This window comes from Drosophila novamexicana, unplaced genomic scaffold (assembly GCF_003285875.2).
Source record: "Drosophila novamexicana strain 15010-1031.04,08,12 unplaced genomic scaffold, DnovRS2.1 tig00001415-arrow-arrow-pilon, whole genome shotgun sequence".
NCBI lineage: Eukaryota > Metazoa > Arthropoda > Insecta > Diptera > Drosophilidae > Drosophila > Drosophila novamexicana.
The window spans coordinates 375,816-392,500 of NW_020824856.1; the positions used below are offsets into that span (position 1 = coordinate 375,816).

The 16,685-nt window shown below is 41.3% G+C and overlaps 3 protein-coding genes across 3 annotated transcripts; 1 reads left to right on the forward strand and 2 right to left on the reverse strand.

Annotated features, from left to right (window-relative positions):
- Window positions 1–2,025: 2,025 nt before the first annotated feature.
- LOC115767618 lies at window positions 2,026–3,290 on the reverse strand. Its single transcript, XM_030711918.1, has 2 exons — window positions 2,933–3,290; window positions 2,026–2,860 (listed from the first exon to the last, which is right to left on the reverse strand). Exons 1-2 carry the CDS (start codon window positions 3,053–3,055, stop codon window positions 2,135–2,137), a joined length of 849 nt encoding a protein of 282 aa, XP_030567778.1. The 5' UTR covers window positions 3,056–3,290; the 3' UTR covers window positions 2,026–2,134.
- A 277-nt stretch (window positions 3,291–3,567) lies between these two features.
- On the forward strand, window positions 3,568–9,603 carry LOC115767621. Its single transcript, XM_030711921.1, has 4 exons — window positions 3,568–4,349; window positions 4,852–4,998; window positions 8,906–8,975; window positions 9,076–9,603. The coding sequence occupies exons 1-4, from the start codon at window positions 4,302–4,304 to the stop codon at window positions 9,288–9,290; spliced, it is 480 nt and encodes a 159-aa protein (XP_030567781.1). The 5' UTR covers window positions 3,568–4,301; the 3' UTR covers window positions 9,291–9,603.
- Window positions 9,604–9,673: 70 nt separating this feature from the next.
- Window positions 9,674–12,509, reverse strand: LOC115767614. Its single transcript, XM_030711911.1, has 5 exons — window positions 12,163–12,509; window positions 11,814–11,930; window positions 10,998–11,311; window positions 10,323–10,482; window positions 9,674–10,253 (listed from the first exon to the last, which is right to left on the reverse strand). The coding sequence occupies exons 1-5, from the start codon at window positions 12,372–12,374 to the stop codon at window positions 10,091–10,093; spliced, it is 966 nt and encodes a 321-aa protein (XP_030567771.1). The 5' UTR covers window positions 12,375–12,509; the 3' UTR covers window positions 9,674–10,090.
- Between the last annotated feature and the right edge of the window lie 4,176 nt (window positions 12,510–16,685).

Consider the following 16,685-nt stretch of genomic DNA (forward strand, 5'->3'; position numbering starts at 1 on the left):
CAATAACAACTAAAAACTAACTCTAAACACAGCCGAAACGCTATATAACTGTTGTTGTTGCTGCTGCCACTCTGCCTCTTGCACGCCCTCTCGCTCTCTCTCTCTCTCTGTCAATGGCTGTGTGCTTTTGCTGGTACGCTCTCTCAGGCGCGAGTACTCAGCAGCTTTGCTTGGGAAAGTGGAGCAGCAACAACAGTAAATACAGCAAGTGAATGGCCATTTGGCGCGCGCGCTCTCTCTCTCTCTCTCTCTCTCACTTTTGATCTCTCTCTCTGCGTCATCAAGAGCGCTGAATTTGAAGCGAAGGCGCTTTGGCGGATTTTTGTTAAGTACCAACAACTAATACTTAGCCATTGTTTACATTCAGTTTTAATTCCCACACGCTCCATGTGTGCGTGTGTGTGTGTGAGTGGGCATACTTTGTGCCTGTAAGTGCGCAATAGAAATGCATATGTATGCATGCATATTCATGAAAGGGGCAGACATGGCAAAATTACAATTTAAAGCCCAACGAACTTTGAATGCCCTAATCAAATGAGATATTTAAATATTTTACGAGTTTAGCTAGAAATCATACTTATATATATTCCAAATATATATTTAAAAATGTCACATATAACGAAACTTTTTTTTAATGATTAACAAAAAAAAAGTTTTTCGACCAAACGAATTTCAATCGAGAGTATTCAACACGTGCATAGAGAGTATTTCCTATGTAGATATATTATATAGCTAGCCAAAAGCTAAATAATGGATTTTTCGCTAAAACGTGTTTTTGTGCATACTTTTCTACATAGAACCTATATAGTTAATTATCGCACAGATCTATTTATATTTAAAACTGGCTTATATGGTATATATTTTATCAAGATAGCCTACAAAATGGTGTCGATTATTGCATATTTATAAAGATATATATGTGCATCAATTAACTGAAATATTCTAGATTTTCTGAAATTTGTAAGCTGGTGAGAGTAAAGTCTCGACAGATAAGCTTTTTATGGTGTAACCTTCAATATATTATTATTCTCTGTAGAACTACGAAAAATATGAATGTTGATAAAAAAAAAGTGCTATCTCTAAATAAAAAAGTTAAAGCAACATTTTGACCAGTTCATTTCCGCTTGCTGACTTTTGATATTTAGAAGTATTTAGCATAAATGCGAACAAAATTCGGCCAAAGTTGCACAAAATTTAAATAGGGTAGCGGGGCGAAGAAAGCTATTAACTAAAAAACAGTTATAAAACAGTTGGGGCAATGCAAACAAAACGCTTGTGGAATTTAGATAGCTCCATATGAACTTTTAGCATGAAAATAATGCTTATAATTTATAGAAATTACTTGAACGAATCAATTGAGTCATCCAATTCATTAGAAAGATATTGTTAATCAAGCCCTGATAAAACGGGTATTCATATAATTTCGGGTGAGGGCAACGAACTTGTTGAGCAAACAAATACGCACGCCCCCAAAAAGTTGCGGAGAGCGCCAGCGAGAGAGAGAGAGAGAGAGAGGGTGGAAATTATTTGTTATACCCTGCAAGTGTGTGAGCACAAGGGGGTATAATCAGTTTACAAATATATGCTACGATTTAAATGCCATTCTTAAAATTTAATTACAATCGAAAAGTTTTTCACATTTCTTCACAAAAGAAAGGGTATACAAGTTTTTGGAGTAATAACGAGCATTCAGGCAGATTTTTGGTATATGCATAGTTTTAAATGTCATATTCTCAAGTCTTTAACAATGCGAGTTATTTGAAATTTCATTGCAACAAAGGGTATATTAGGCTTTAACGAGTATTCAGGCTGATTTGATATGGTATATGTACAAATTTAAATGCTATTCTTAAGTCCCGATTTCATTATAATCGAACAAAGTTATTTAGGAATGTTCGTATGCAAATATGAAATAAGCGCAGCTCGTGACCGTTTACAGGGTAACTGTTAGTCGTGCACACTTGACACACTTGTGACAGGCCTTCAGAACCTTATACATTAAAAAAAGCAAACATGGCAAACAAATCGGACTTATATATGTGTGTATATATCTATATATATATACGATCGGGATAACAGTTAGTTAAAAGCTAGTGGAGCACCTTGTGGAGCCTTGCAGATCCCCGTCATCCGATCAGTTGGCGAAGATGGTGCCGACGGCAAAGACAATGATCTTGCGCTTGTGATTGGTCGTGAGGGTCTCGTAGTGGTAGCCATTGATGATCTTGGCATCGTTCTTGCCCATGGCAAAGGAGGCCTGGATCGGGGCCAGATCGATGTTGTAGCAGTTGATCATGAAGATCTCGTTTTTGAGCAGGGTGCACACCTCGTAGGGGCTGGCCAGCTTCTCGTTCCAGATGCTGACCGAGCCATAGACGAGCGTCTCCTTCTGATTGACCTGGGTGGCGTCTTTGGGTGTGCGGAAGGTGTGCATGGTGATGATGCCCGTGGGTCCGTCGCCCAGAAAATTATGGTATATATCGCTGACCAGCATGGGCGTGGCATTCGCTGGCACCGTCTTCGGATTGCCAACAATTGTCTCCGCCTTCAGCTTCTGCAGCTTGGCCACAGAGCGCACATAATTGGGATGATTGGCGATTTGCGGATCGAGCGGCTCCAAGCACTCGACGACGCGCTCCAGAAACGAATCGCGCACGCTCTCCTGGATGAGCAGCGTGGCCACCGCGTGCTCCGCGAACGGATCGTGCAGCGAGGCAACCACATGGTGCTTGGCGCTGTTCAGATCGCCATCGTCGCACACTATCATCAGGCAGGGCGAGTTCGACTTGTACGTCACCTGCGGCTGCTGATCCTTTGGCTCGCCGGCGGCGGCGGCGTCGTCATTTTCGGGCGTGGGCAGCTGTCGGAGTTGTGGCGTGTGTCAGTGTCAAAGGTTAAACGCGCGTTGCCAAGCACATGCACAAGCACTCACCGTTACTTTGCGCTCCTGGACGCATTCCAGCTTGTGCACCATGCCGTAGGTGATCACTGATGTTGGCAACATGGTAAACTGGGCCGTGCTGCCCGGCTGATTCACTTTCAGATTGTCGGACATTGCGCAGAATGAATTTTTGCAAAATGGTTCACAATGGACAATCCAGCGAGAACCGCGATTATCACGTTATCACTGCTTTCGTTATCTCTCTCTCTCTCTCTCTCGCTCTCTCGGTCTGAGCAGCAAGTGAACAAGCGACGGCGTTGCCCAACCGCGTTTTAATTTTAAAATTTAATCCAGATCAATATTTTAAATAAACGTTTAACATGTAAAATGTAATGTCATAATATGTCGAAATGTGTCATTTGACAAGAATACAAATTTGTTATATTTCAAGAAACATGCATTACAATATTTACAATAATAATAATATTTACTGTTCGATAGTTTTGCCAGCGACTCTTCAAAAATATCGATACATGTATTAGCTGGATTGCAGCACTGGTTTTGGCGCATGCTGTGCAGCCCTGGCATAGATTACGCCACCGCAACGTTGACGTCGACGCTGACGTCGCTGGGGGGTCCGCTTGTATTGGACTTTTATTTTATTTTTTTTTTTTTTTGAATACATATGCTGTTCGCCTGCCGCTGCCCCATGCACAGTTCACATTCAGATTCAGATTGAAACTGTAAAGGCTCGAGAGCTGTTCGCGTCGCTTCGTTTGCGCTCCGTCTATTTTTTTTTTGTCTCGTACATTTTGAAATTCTCGTTGTTATTTGATTAACTGTGTTGCACTTGTCGTTGCTCTGTTGTATTGTTATTGCTATTACTGGTGTTTACGCCCTGGAAATCTGAAATCTGCAGCTGGCGACATTTGTTCTAAAACAATAAATATATAATTGCCAGAGAACTAGTGGAAATACTCTCAGATAGAAGACCAACAAGTGCGCGCTACAATTGCATTTTGCGGATTCTGTGCGCGTGTGAGTGTGCGTGTGTGTGCGCGCGCGTGTGTGTGTGTGCATTTATATATAGATATATTAGTGTGCGTGTTTCGCCTTTGGCAGAGTACGTTCAACCAATTGAAAGTGAATTCGTAAATCAAAATAGAATTTGACAACAACAATAACACACACACATAAAAAGAAAGCAACTTTTTTAAAGTAGAACAATTCAAAATATTTGCACGAAAACAGCTGGCAAAAACGCAAGCAGCGAAGTCAGCAGAGACAGCGACAGCGACGCCTCGATTGCCTTCGTCTTCGTCTCCTTCCTCTGGTTGTTGTTGTTGTTGTTTTTTCTTTTGTCAACAGGCAACAGGTGTGTGGGCGGCTGCGCAGCTGCATTGGCAAGAAGAGCTACAAAATGACCGACTTAAATGAACTCATGGGCTCGCAATTTGTGCGCGTCAAGGTAAATACAAGCAGGTGCTAACGGGGGCGTGCTCGCGATTGGGCGTGGGCGTGGGCTTGGACGCAAGCGAAGCCGGCCAAGAGCAACAACTCCCGCTCAGACTCACTTATTGGGCTGCCCGCTGGTCTAGTGTTAGATAACACAGCTCAGGTTCGGCTCAGCCGCGCCCAGTCTGGCAGCATTGCCCTCATGCTGCACCGCTCATTAGCGCCTAATGCAGCAGGCGGCAACTGAGACGCGGGCAGCTACAGCGACGCCGGCGGCGGCCAACCGCAAAAGCCATTCGATATGTTTTCGACATTTGCGGCAGCCAATTTGCAACTTCAGCCCGCTGCCGGCGGCGTCGCTGTGGGGCTTCATTTGAGCCGCTTACTCAATAGGCAAACAGCAAATGCAACTTAAGGAAACTTTCCATATTCAACAATAACCCCCCCCCCCCCCCCCCCTTACCACCTTTCCACATCCACTCCCACCCGCACCCCTCCCTTAATCTCTCACACAGGTCGTTGCCTTTGTGCACTTCTTTTTCTTAACGTGTGCAATGATGGGCAAATGGGGGCATGGCGCATACGAGTTCTACAACTTCCTCTTTATCATTGCTATGTTCTGGACGATACAATGCAAGGAATCCATTGAGGCGGTCCAAACGGTAAGTTCATCAAATATCGTATTCACCCACACTGGCACACACTCCCACACTCCCCCGCCCGCTCTCTAACACTGTGCGCCAGTGTGTGGTGTTGCCACTCTGTGTTTAATCATCATAATTCAATTGACGCTGACGCATCCGCAAGCATACAGTGCGTCTTATCAGTAGGCCGCCTGTATAAACAATGCCCGCGGACTGATAAGGGTTCGCACCACCCCGCGTCTCGTCGCTGCTATTCAGCAATTCACGTACCATCAGCCAACAATTAATTTAAATTTGCTTTGCGGCTAGATGATACGACCTTTTTTTTTTTTTATTATTTAACTTTTTACTTATATGCCAAAACCGGTTCTGTCGAAATCAGAGAATTAAATTAACATATGCACTCGACTTGGTTTCTGTATGTTTATTTCCACGCTCGAAACTATAAATAACAAATGCGCTCACTCACTCGTTGTGCATAACCCTCATGCCTCAGACCCCAGGTCTCATGGCACTAGCTGCGGCGGGGGGTCGTCACCAGCCGCTATACTTTTGTGACCCACTGTTGCAGCAGCGCCATCTGTTGCCTGTCGCCCAACCTGCTCGCTCCTACATGGTTATATCTCAGCGAATGATGATGAGATAACATTGTTATGCGCTTTAGCCACATTCTTGTTCACTAGAAATTAAATATAACCCGGCGTTGCTCGGTTAAAAAACGAGGCAAATACACAATCGGTTTAAGGCCCCCGCGCGTCGATGCATTTTAGTTATACTTTTTCTGTTTTCCTTGTGAATAAAAATATTTTAAAAAAATTTAAAGTTTCTGTTGGATTTGTACCGGCGACTTTTCGCTTGTTAGTCCGACGCTCAAATCCCCACTTTGAACCAGCTCAATACCTTGAAAATTATTGCCTGTTTAACTTTGGGAAATTGGAATCGGATTTGGAACCGGTTTCAAATTTGCGTGCGAGCACTAAAGTATCTTATTCCCTTCGCTCCAGTCTTAAAAAAGGCTTATGTAACATGGAAATAAGAATTTGTAGGCAAAAGTTTCAGCGCAAAGCAAGACAAAACCTGAAAAATTAGATCCCACTCATTATATGTGTGTGATTTCCTAAGAATGCCTCAAGAATATTGTTTAAGAAACTGAATACATATTTGTTATTCTTTTCTTTTATTAACAATGATAGAGATCTAATGCAATTTCGAATGGTATTTTGCAAAAGTTCAATCGATATGCGAATTTGCCAATCATTCATTTAGCTGAATCAATTTTCCAGCAATGAAATATAGTAAATTTGATGCACTCTTTCTAAAAATACACATGAATTACCTCCATTAAAAACAAGGTCAATTCGAATAGTTTTTCTTTATAATATTTTTTGGCATGTATTCATTTCATGCAATCAACATGCTTTAGCACAAGAGCGTGCATCCAAACGAGCATTCACTGTAGTTTTCCAGCACCGAAAAGTGTGGCAACTCTGTTCTGGAGCTAGTCAATACGAGTTCATCTCCGACAACTGATTCCGAATTGTGATTCACTTACGACACGCCCACGAACGTTACGAAAATAATGGAGCTAATGATTCAGGATCAAGAATAAGTTAAGGATAAGGCATTTTAAAAAGAAAAACCACACAGAAAACCACAAAAAATTTACAAAAAAAAAAAAAATGTAAATAATAATACAATTTGAAGCCAAGCATTGCTTCGGCTTATTGCAAAACAGTTGGCAGCAGCTAACTTGGCTTTGGCCAAAACCACGTGAAGGCACGCTAATTATAGACCCATTTGGTCAGCCCGAAAACATAACGTAATGCCAACTTATAAGGCATATGCACTGAGGTTTCTTGTGGGCGTGTATATACTTATTACAATATTAGTTAACGCCAGATCGCATATCGCTTCACTGGAAGAGTTAACGGCTCGCGAGCAGTTGGCGTGCCCGGTCTGAGCCATCAATTTGAACTTTGACATTACCCAAAATACGAGAACCTAACCGCCCCCCGCCCCCGAGCAGTTGACCAGGCAAAGGCTCGTAATCCTAGGTCGTAACGCACGCGATGCGCAATGCCACGCACGTCTACCAAGAAGGCTAAAACCCAAGAAAACAAGCCACGCGGCACCGACTAGCAGTTACCCTGTAAACTTGTAAACTTATGGTCTGAGAAGGAAAACTACCTGCGTACTTATAATTCGTTTGTATTCAGGTCTCAAATAGGTGCATATAACCAGAATCAGGTCTATATATTGTTACATGATCTTTAGTTTTTTGCATATCAAATGTTTGCAGCTCTTCTGCCTGTAACAAACGTTGACAGCAAACCGTTCTACCCGGCTTGTGGCCCAGTTAGCTATGGCTACAGGGTATTGAAAATTAAATACAATTCCATTTGTTTGACTGCCAGCGGTCAGTCCAACATGAAAACGAAAGGTGCCCACACACTCTGCCGCCCCCCAAACAGCCCCTAGGGCCAGGCAGCAAATCCTTTTGTGGCGTCGTATGCGACTCCTTGGGCCAACAACCATTAGCCACGCCGTTTAATCAGCTCAACTATGCAGAAGCCAAACGTTGACCCAGAAGCACTCCCACAACAACAAAACAAATATATATATATATATATATATATATAAAAGGAAAAGGCCAACTGGCGGCATTACGTATTTACGACTCGAATGGCCTTTAATTGTGCTATACCAAAAAGTCGACTGATTCCCGAAATTTGAAATGATGACAATTTCTAAGAATTTTTTCAAATTTTCTATTCTTTTAACCAAATGCATTTGAAATGAATGTTTATTCTACGAAATATGATTTTTGCCTCAACAAAGCCTAACGAGCCTTTCTATTAATTTATATTTATTTCTTGTATTCCCAAAGGTAGGCTATGAAAATGTATAAATAATATACAATTCAAGCTTTGTGTAGACTGAAAATAGGTAAAAAGTCTTTGTTGAGCTTTTCGCTTCAATTATTGAGCAGTTATGGCCTTTCGAAATGTTACTATTAACAACAGAGAAATATAACGAGTAACGATTATAGCTACTCGTTGCTTACAGCAAATCATGAGCAAAACCGTAAACTGGAAGAGCTCTTGCCTAACTTTTTGCATAATTATTTTTTATAATTTTTGAGCAGCCTTTTGCTCATATTGTTGCTGTAAGAAGCGGCGAGAGATATGTAACGAGTAACGAGGGTGACTAATCATTGTTGAAGAGCTGCAAATCAGGGAATTGAGATAAAAATGGGAATTGTAAAAGCCTTTATCGAAACTTTGCTTCAATTACTGTGCAGCCTTTTGGCTGCTCTAAGAAAGAGCGAGAGAAAGGTAACGAGTAACGAGTATAACTGCTCGCCGCGCACAGCGAGTGTTATTCGAAAGTGCAAAGTGGAATATGCCTAGTCAAAATCCTTCTTTCAATTAATGAGTAGTCTTTTTTTGTTCTGAGGAAGAGCGAGAGAGAAATGTAACGAGTAACGAGTATAACTACTCGCTATTCAGATCGAATGAACTTCGCAAGTGCAAAGGGAAATAGAATCTGTCAAATTCTTTGCTTCAATTATTAAAGAGCTTCTTTGTTGCTGTTAGAGTGGGCGAGAAACATGTAACGAGTAACGAGCGTAACTATACGTTTTTCACAGCGTTTTAAGGGCGAAAGTGCAAAGTGGACTAGCACAAAATTGAGCGTAATAAAAAAGCACACACCTTGAACGGGCCAAAAAAGGTGTGTCCAGCGTGTGTGCGTGCTCGGCTAGTTAAAGTTCAAGCGTTCAAGGTGAATGCAATTTGATTTGACTGGAAAAGCAACGACTTGCCCATGACCTATTGCAAGGCAGTTCCGAACTTATCAACAAGCTGATCATTATATTCATTGGCTAGCCTAACATTGTCATGTATATATTTTCTGCATTTTCCAGGCGCTTGTGATCAATGTCTGTAGCATATTCTTTGATCTAGTCAGCACTATCGTTAATTTCGACTACATGAGTGAGTACACATTCCTTGGCTTGGCTTGGCCAGAGTTCATTTCAATATTGAACTGCACAGCTAGTCGTTAAATGTATCTAATGTTATTTACCTCTTACAGATGGCTGGGCCATTGCGTTCTGCATCATCAACATGGTGCTGCGTCCGGTGAGCGTTGCCCTGCTCTATCGGGAGTTTAATACGCGCGGCGGCAGCCTGCAGACCGGCTCCGTGTTTCCTACCAATCAGCAGCGCAGCTATCAGGACATTGATCGTCCCACGCAGCCGACACCGACCAATTCGCAGCCGGGTCCCAATGTGGCCAGCATTTTCTAAGTGTGTGCGCAAATAATAATGATATACACACACCTCACACCCTTCCCAGTACCTAGAGATGTCCAACGGGAGACCATATAGAAACTGCTTGATAACTCCGCATGTGGAATCCAAATTGAACGTGTTCAATTGTTGACGAAACAACGACAACAACAACAAAAAAAAAAATGAAAGTGGAATTAAAATTTTTTTTTTTTATATTCTAGCGTTAAGATCAAAAGAAAAGCGAAAAAATTGTGTAGTCAATGAAGCTAGAAAACAGATTTTTTTTATGTAGCCATTATTTCAGCTATAAACCATAAAGACAAATTGTAACCAATAACGTATATATATATATATATATGTATATCTATATATATATATATATATATATATATATATATATATATACATTGATATGTATTTGTAACAAGCGCGCAGCATTTGCTGCCTTATGCATAATATATATAAGAATATAACGCCTACTACTACTAAACTATGTAAACCTAACATCATGCAAACAAATACATATATACACACGCACGTAGTTATATATATGAAAATATATATACATATATATATATATATGAGTGTGTGTATTTAATAAACTGGGCGTTCGATACGTATTTGTCCATCTAGAAGTGTTACTGCCCGTCATTCGCTGCATTTGCGAACGCCTTCGTATAGCTAAGTGGTTCAATAAATAATTGAAGTAGCGCCCAACTTTTATGTACAAGCCCCAAACGTACAAAACTTAAACAACAACAACAAAAAAAAAATATATATATATAATATATAAGACACACACAGTAAAGCCGCTCTTAGAAACCCTCCTTAGCCGCACGGAACTTGTATTGATTGCTTCGCCCATCTAGGCAGGGCACCTGCACCAGGTTGAAGTATATGGAGCCCATCAGCTGGGAGGCCGACGTGTTGGTCATCTTCAGGCACGAGAACAGCATGTCGTCGCAAATGCAGTGCGATCTATAGTTGATTGAAAGCAATGCAAATTAGTCAGGCATTCCTTTTTGGGCATACTCGTTAATTACTTACTTGGTGTACAGCGAGTCGTTCATTAGCTCGTATTTGTTTTGATAGGCGCGTATCTTGATGGGGCACAGATCGTGCTGGCGACAGCAGCGATCCATGGCCATCTCGCTGCCCAGATCGCTGTACGTTTCGGCAATATCTCCCGTGCCACACCATTTGGTGCCTGTGTCGAAAGAGAGCGAGAGATTTAAATTAGCGAGTAGGGCATTTGGCGAGTGAACAAGCTAAGCAAAGGGTTGTTAAGCCAGAGAGATGTTGAAATTGCGATTGGCAGGCTAACGAGTTGCCTTACTAACAAGTTTTAAAAGCAACGAGTTGACAAACTAGCGAGTTGGCGAACTAACGAGTGGCCAAACTAGCGAGTCAGCCAATCATATATATGACTTTCTAGCGTCTGTTAAATATTATAGAGACAGCAAGGTAAGGTGCTGCCTTAACAACGAGTTGGTTATCCAGCGAGTTGAAGAAATGAGTGGATAAGCTGACGAGTAGCCGAACAAGCAAGTTGTTACAAGCTATTAGCCTAATTGCAAAGCTAACGAGTAGTCAAACTAATGAGTGAGCGAAAAAGTTGACTGCATCGAGTTGCTAGACTAGTGAGTTGTTAGTCTGACGATATGCTTAACCAGGGAGCGTCCAAGTCTTTACAAAAAGGTAGGGTAATCTAGAGCATCTTACCTGGTATAATGCCGCTTAGCAGCGAGAAGGGGCTGCGCGGAAAGATATTCGCTGCCAGCTTGAGCGAAACACCATCCTGATTAGCTGAGCCGCCCAAACTGTCGTTGCCCGCACCGCTGGCCTCAGACTCGCTTGTGCCACTGCTACGTTCCGAGCCCTCATTGCTGGACTTGTATCTGAGCTTGGACGCATAGCTGAGCTTGTCGACGTGCTCGCATTGATCCATCAGTTTGAGCATTTCCTCAAATTTGATTTCCAGAGGTCGATTGTATTTGGCGAGGCCATTGAGCAGCATTTTGCCTTCCTTGTCGTTGCTATAAAAGGACAATAAGTACGTATGTAATAGGTAACGAGTGTAAAGAGTAAGAAAATTAATGAGTGCAATGAGTAACGAGTAAAGAGTGTAACGAGTAGCAAGTGTAACAAGTGAATAAGAAACTAGTTAAAAGCGTAGCGAGTAACGAGTGTAAAAAACACCAAGCATATAAATGAACGAGTATAATTAGATGTGCATGTAAAGAGTAAAGAGATTAATAATCATAGTACTCATTCGAGTATAATGAGTGTAATGAGTAGAAAGTGTAATGAGTAGTAAGTGTATCGAGTAAAGAGCATAATGAGTAACGAGAAGGATTAGTAAATGTAGCGATGAACGTGTGAATGAGTAACTAGTAACGAATAACGAGTAAAATGAGTAGCAAGTGTAGTAAGTAACGAGTGTGAAGAGTTAAGTGTGGAATCAGTAACGAGTGTAATGATTATGAGTAACGAGTAACGAGTGTAGCTATTCGTTAGTTTGCTTCTGATAATACTCACTAAATTTCAATCAGCTCACAGCCGAGCAGCAGCTTCTGTGGACCCAGCTCCGTGACGGCAATGGTCTGATCGTGATAGTATATCATGATCAGCGAATCGTTGCTAATGCGCTTGCCGCTGCAAGAGAGACAGAGAGGGAGAGAGAGGGGGATAGAGATAGTTGTGTTAGATGCGTAATGCGATTTATGTGCACGCATTTATGGGCACATGGCCAGCCGAGAGGCATTACAATTATGGATGCGACGTGACGTCCATGGCAATGGCCAGCGCTGGTGAAACTATCGGCCAGGCCAATGGGCGGAACGCCGGCTGTATACAAATCTCAGCGATTGTTGCTGCATGGACTCACCTGTAGGTTTTCATTTGACGCAGGCTGCGCTGCTCGATGATCTGCTGCGTAAAGGACTGAAAGGAGGGAAAGCCTTGCAGTCCGTGCGGCAGGCTGAACGACAATGTGGGCTTGGCCAGGGCCACCGAGGAGCTCAGATAGCCGAGCAGGGCGCAGAACAGCATCGAGGCGAACAGCTGGAGTCGCCAGCTCAGCTCAAAGTTGTGTCGCATTTTGATTCAATGATCTTCACAATGTTTGCTTATATTCAAATTCAATTGCTACGAACTGTCGAACTGTCCGGCTGATCAGCTATGCCAAGCGGCATTCCACGCAAAAAGTCTTCCGGTTGTCTGCCGATCAGCAGCAGCAGCAGCAGCAGCCTGCGTAGCACACGACTTTCAATACTCGAACTTTTGATACTCTATACAAACATTTCGTTAATATGCCATTGTTGTTCTTCCCACTGCGCGGCGTCAAGTGACTGGCGGCTGGCGACTTGGCAGCTGGCGGCTGTTGGCCAAGTTCGCGGCCAGTATTTGGTAACATATATTTTATTTATTGCTGAGAATTTCCGGAGGCCCGACCCAAGCAGCTGAACGCATTCACAGACCAATCGACGATTTCTGGGTATGGCCAAATACCCACCCCCCCCCCCACACACACACACACACACACACACACACACACACACACACACACCTCCCCCCCTCCAACAGGCTTTGCTCGGTTCACGTGCGCTAAAAAACGCGACGTGGCGTTGACTGAACTCTCCAATTATTTGTCACATCATCTAATTGTCCTGTCCAAAGGCAATCAGTTGTCATTTCGATAGCGTGTTCTTACATTTTTTAACTCAACACACACACACACTCGCACACACTCACTCGTATACACAATTTCGCAATACATTACGTATACGCAATGTGATTCAATATGCAACAAATTATTCCAGCGAATTGCACATTTATCATAATCGCCAGGAACTAATTGTCAATACAATTATTCGTTCGAAGATAATTGCAAATTATTTCCAACTAAAACTAAAATTAAGACAGAGTCGAAGCTTACGCAAGGGTTCCAAAAGGTGAACAACCTTAAAAGTTATATTGCATTTTCTGATATCAAGTGAAAAGAAACTGAATGCCATATAAAAAGCTGGTTGTTGAACAAATGAATATAGAACAATCGATAAAGGATTCAAGGAAATAGTTCAGTAATTGAAGGATTAGAAAGCGGGCAGCTGTTCGAGCTGGAGGCTGTGCTCTCCAAGAAGGAAACTAATCGAATAGAATATTGCACTCTTTTCTTAACAAGATAATTAGAATAGCTGAGATAACTAAGCGAAGGCTTATTAAAACGTCAAGAGATTGAAGGATTGCAAAAGGTTTGTTATAATAATATGTTAGATTGAATAGGTTTGATACGGCGAGGTGGAGGCAGATGGAGGCTATGCTCCCCTAGAAAACCCAAGGGGTTTATCTGATAAAAAATCTAGAAATTTGAGTTACATTGGGAACAAGTTAGTTTGGGATCAGCCGAATCTGATGTCTCAACTTCCTGATATATAGGTTTATGCCTAGCGAGAAAACAATCAGAATCTCAAAAAAAAAACCATTTCTTTTTATAAGAACATAAAAATGGCTTTGAAAACTTAGCGAAAGACGACCAGAAATTGAAGGATTGCAAACGCCTTGGAATAGTTAGGATAGGTTAGGAACCCAAAGACTCCTGATGTAGAGAAAAAAGTTGATAAGTTGTTACTTTCTCAGTTATTCAAATTGAAATGATAAAATTAGTTAAGTAGAAGAATAAATATATGTATATATATATATATAAAGAATCCTTTGTGTTTCATGGATCTCAAGAAATTGGGATATCGGAAATAGTTAGGTTAGGATGAATTCGAATTAGAAATATATATATCGATCTCAAGAAATCGAAGGATTACAGTTGAAATAGTTTGATACAGAGCCAAGCCCAAAGACTCATGATCTCACGAAAAAGAGTATTCAACTAGTTGGTCTATTATTTTAGAAAATATATTTCAACAAGTTAAGGGTTCCATTCCTTTTGATAGATCTGCGATTATACGAGAAACCCTCGTAAGGCACATCGGGAACAAATTGTAAGCGAAAGCTTGTCAGCTGGTTGAATAAACTATAATGAATATGCACAACCTTGATATTAAAGTATATTCCACTCGGATAGACAAAAGAGAATCGAGCACAATAAATTTGAGCTGAGAACATTTCAGCCTGGCCTTGACTTCGAATGACTCAATTTTATAGCGCTATTTAAGCGCTTGATTTATGCTTTAATTATATTAAGAGCTATTAATGGTCGAGTCCAGATGGCGCGACTACGAGTTGCCCTCTAGTCCTTGACCCTGACAATGGGTTACATATAGCATCAACTTTGGATAGTTGAAAGAGAAGCCACATTCCAAATTTGCAGGCGCTAGCTTTTATAGATCCCGAGTTCCTACAGACTGTATGGGGTATTCGACGAAAATATTTGGATAATTACTTTGTCTTCCACTCTTGACTGTTGAATATGTTTTCAGCACACTTTATGATACACTTTATAGGACAAATCAGATGGATGTGGGAAGAAGAGGGGTATCAATATTTTCATTTGATATGCCATCATCTCCTAACTTTTAGTGCCTCTCCTCGCCCTTACACTAATATTCCAAATAAATCTCTCAGTTCTTAAGTTATTTTAAATAAAATCCGATGTAGATCGGAACGAAATCATATTTTGTATACCTTTTAGAGGAACAATTCCTTTGGGAGCTGAAAAATGTTTTGTTTCTCATTCAAATCCAAAGTAGAAGGGTATTTAATTGTCGGCGTACGGCAGATACTTGTTCTTTCTGCATTTAGCTTTATCAAACTGCTCTTCGTCTGGCCAGCCTTTGTCTACCTCAGTTATTCGAATGTGAAACACTTTTCAATTCCCGTTAATAAACATTTTACACTTGGTGTGGAGCTCAAGGAGGCGGAGGCGGAGATGGAGGCGGAGATGGAGGTTGAGCAGGAGGAGCCGGAGAAGCTGACCAAGAGAAAGAAAAAGAATGGAATTGTCCACACGCACGAAACATGCTAATCACAAAGTTTTTTATTCGTATTTATTGTTGCCCCCGAAAATCAAACAAAAAAAGAGAGAACTTCTACGACACGCCGACTATTTAATGCTCTTCCAGAAATATGGCTTAGAAGGGAGTTTTATTTCCGATCAATCAGATTTGAGACGTTTTGTCAGCTAAGTTCGGGAGAGGAGGAGTTTGATCAAGATATCTGGCATAATAAAAAAGTTGTCCATATAAAAAACTAATTTATCAACCGATTCTTTTCATTAAGCTTTATAACATAGAAATCTGATGTTAAAACTCCAGATATCTGAAGAAAAAAGTATTTTAAGTATTCTTCTTATAATACAATAAACCGATCTTGTTAAGATTTTGAAGCTCGTAAACCCAAAACTTAGTCCAGATATCTGAAAAAAAAACAAATAAGTTTTCCATAGAAAAACTTGAATTTCGACCAAATATTTCTATGCCAGCTAGATGATATAATAGTCCGATCTTGATAAGATACGTAAGAAGTATGATGAAGCTGAGATAAATGTTAAGATAATGGGAAAGAACTTGATTTTGCAACTATTATTTCTGTGGGAACTACATGATATAGCAGTCCGATTCGGCCGATCTCAACATATATATGGATGTAACATCGGGTCTATTAAAAGTCTTTAAAACTGGGTTCCGCTTAGAAACTGACGGACAAAGCGATATCGGTTCGGCTTTTAATGCCGATCAAGCATGTATATATATATTTATATATATCCGATTTCGAAGTTCTTTTTCTATGCGTTGCACATCTCATGATGGCATTATAATACCCTCTCCAAGTGTATCAGAAAGCTGATTATCATGCGTACCAAGAAAATAACTATATATAAGAGTATATGCATATATGAATATATCGAGTTATAGATTAAAGTATAATATTTACACATAATATATTGCATTGTTTACTTTTTATGATTTTTTTTCGTGTGTTTCTTCTATTTTTTCTGTTTTTCTGTTTTATTTTCTGCTCGGTTTTGGCCAAGGCCCGCAACACGAAAGTTTACGCAAGCGGACAATGGTCAAGTGGACAATGGGGCTAGATGGAGGCAGATCGAGAGAGAGAGAGAGAGGGGGGTGAGGGAGGCGGGGCGCTGCCAAAGTGAAAGTGCTGCCCATTGTTGTTGTTGACTTTTGGGTGATTTTTGCGCGATTTCAATTTAAACTGTGAACCAACATGCAACGTGACGGCGCCAAATAACCGACGATGACAAATCTTCATCTGGCAGTTGGCAATGGAAACTTGTTCCACGCATCGCACCCTCCCCCCCCCCCCCCCCCCTCCCCCCTCACTCACGCACACGCATGCAAATTGGTGCCACTTAAAGTGTTGGTCAAGCCCAGTTATCCAACACTTGACACCTCAAACACTGGCTAATTGAATGACAGCCAACACAAAATATGGCTAAAA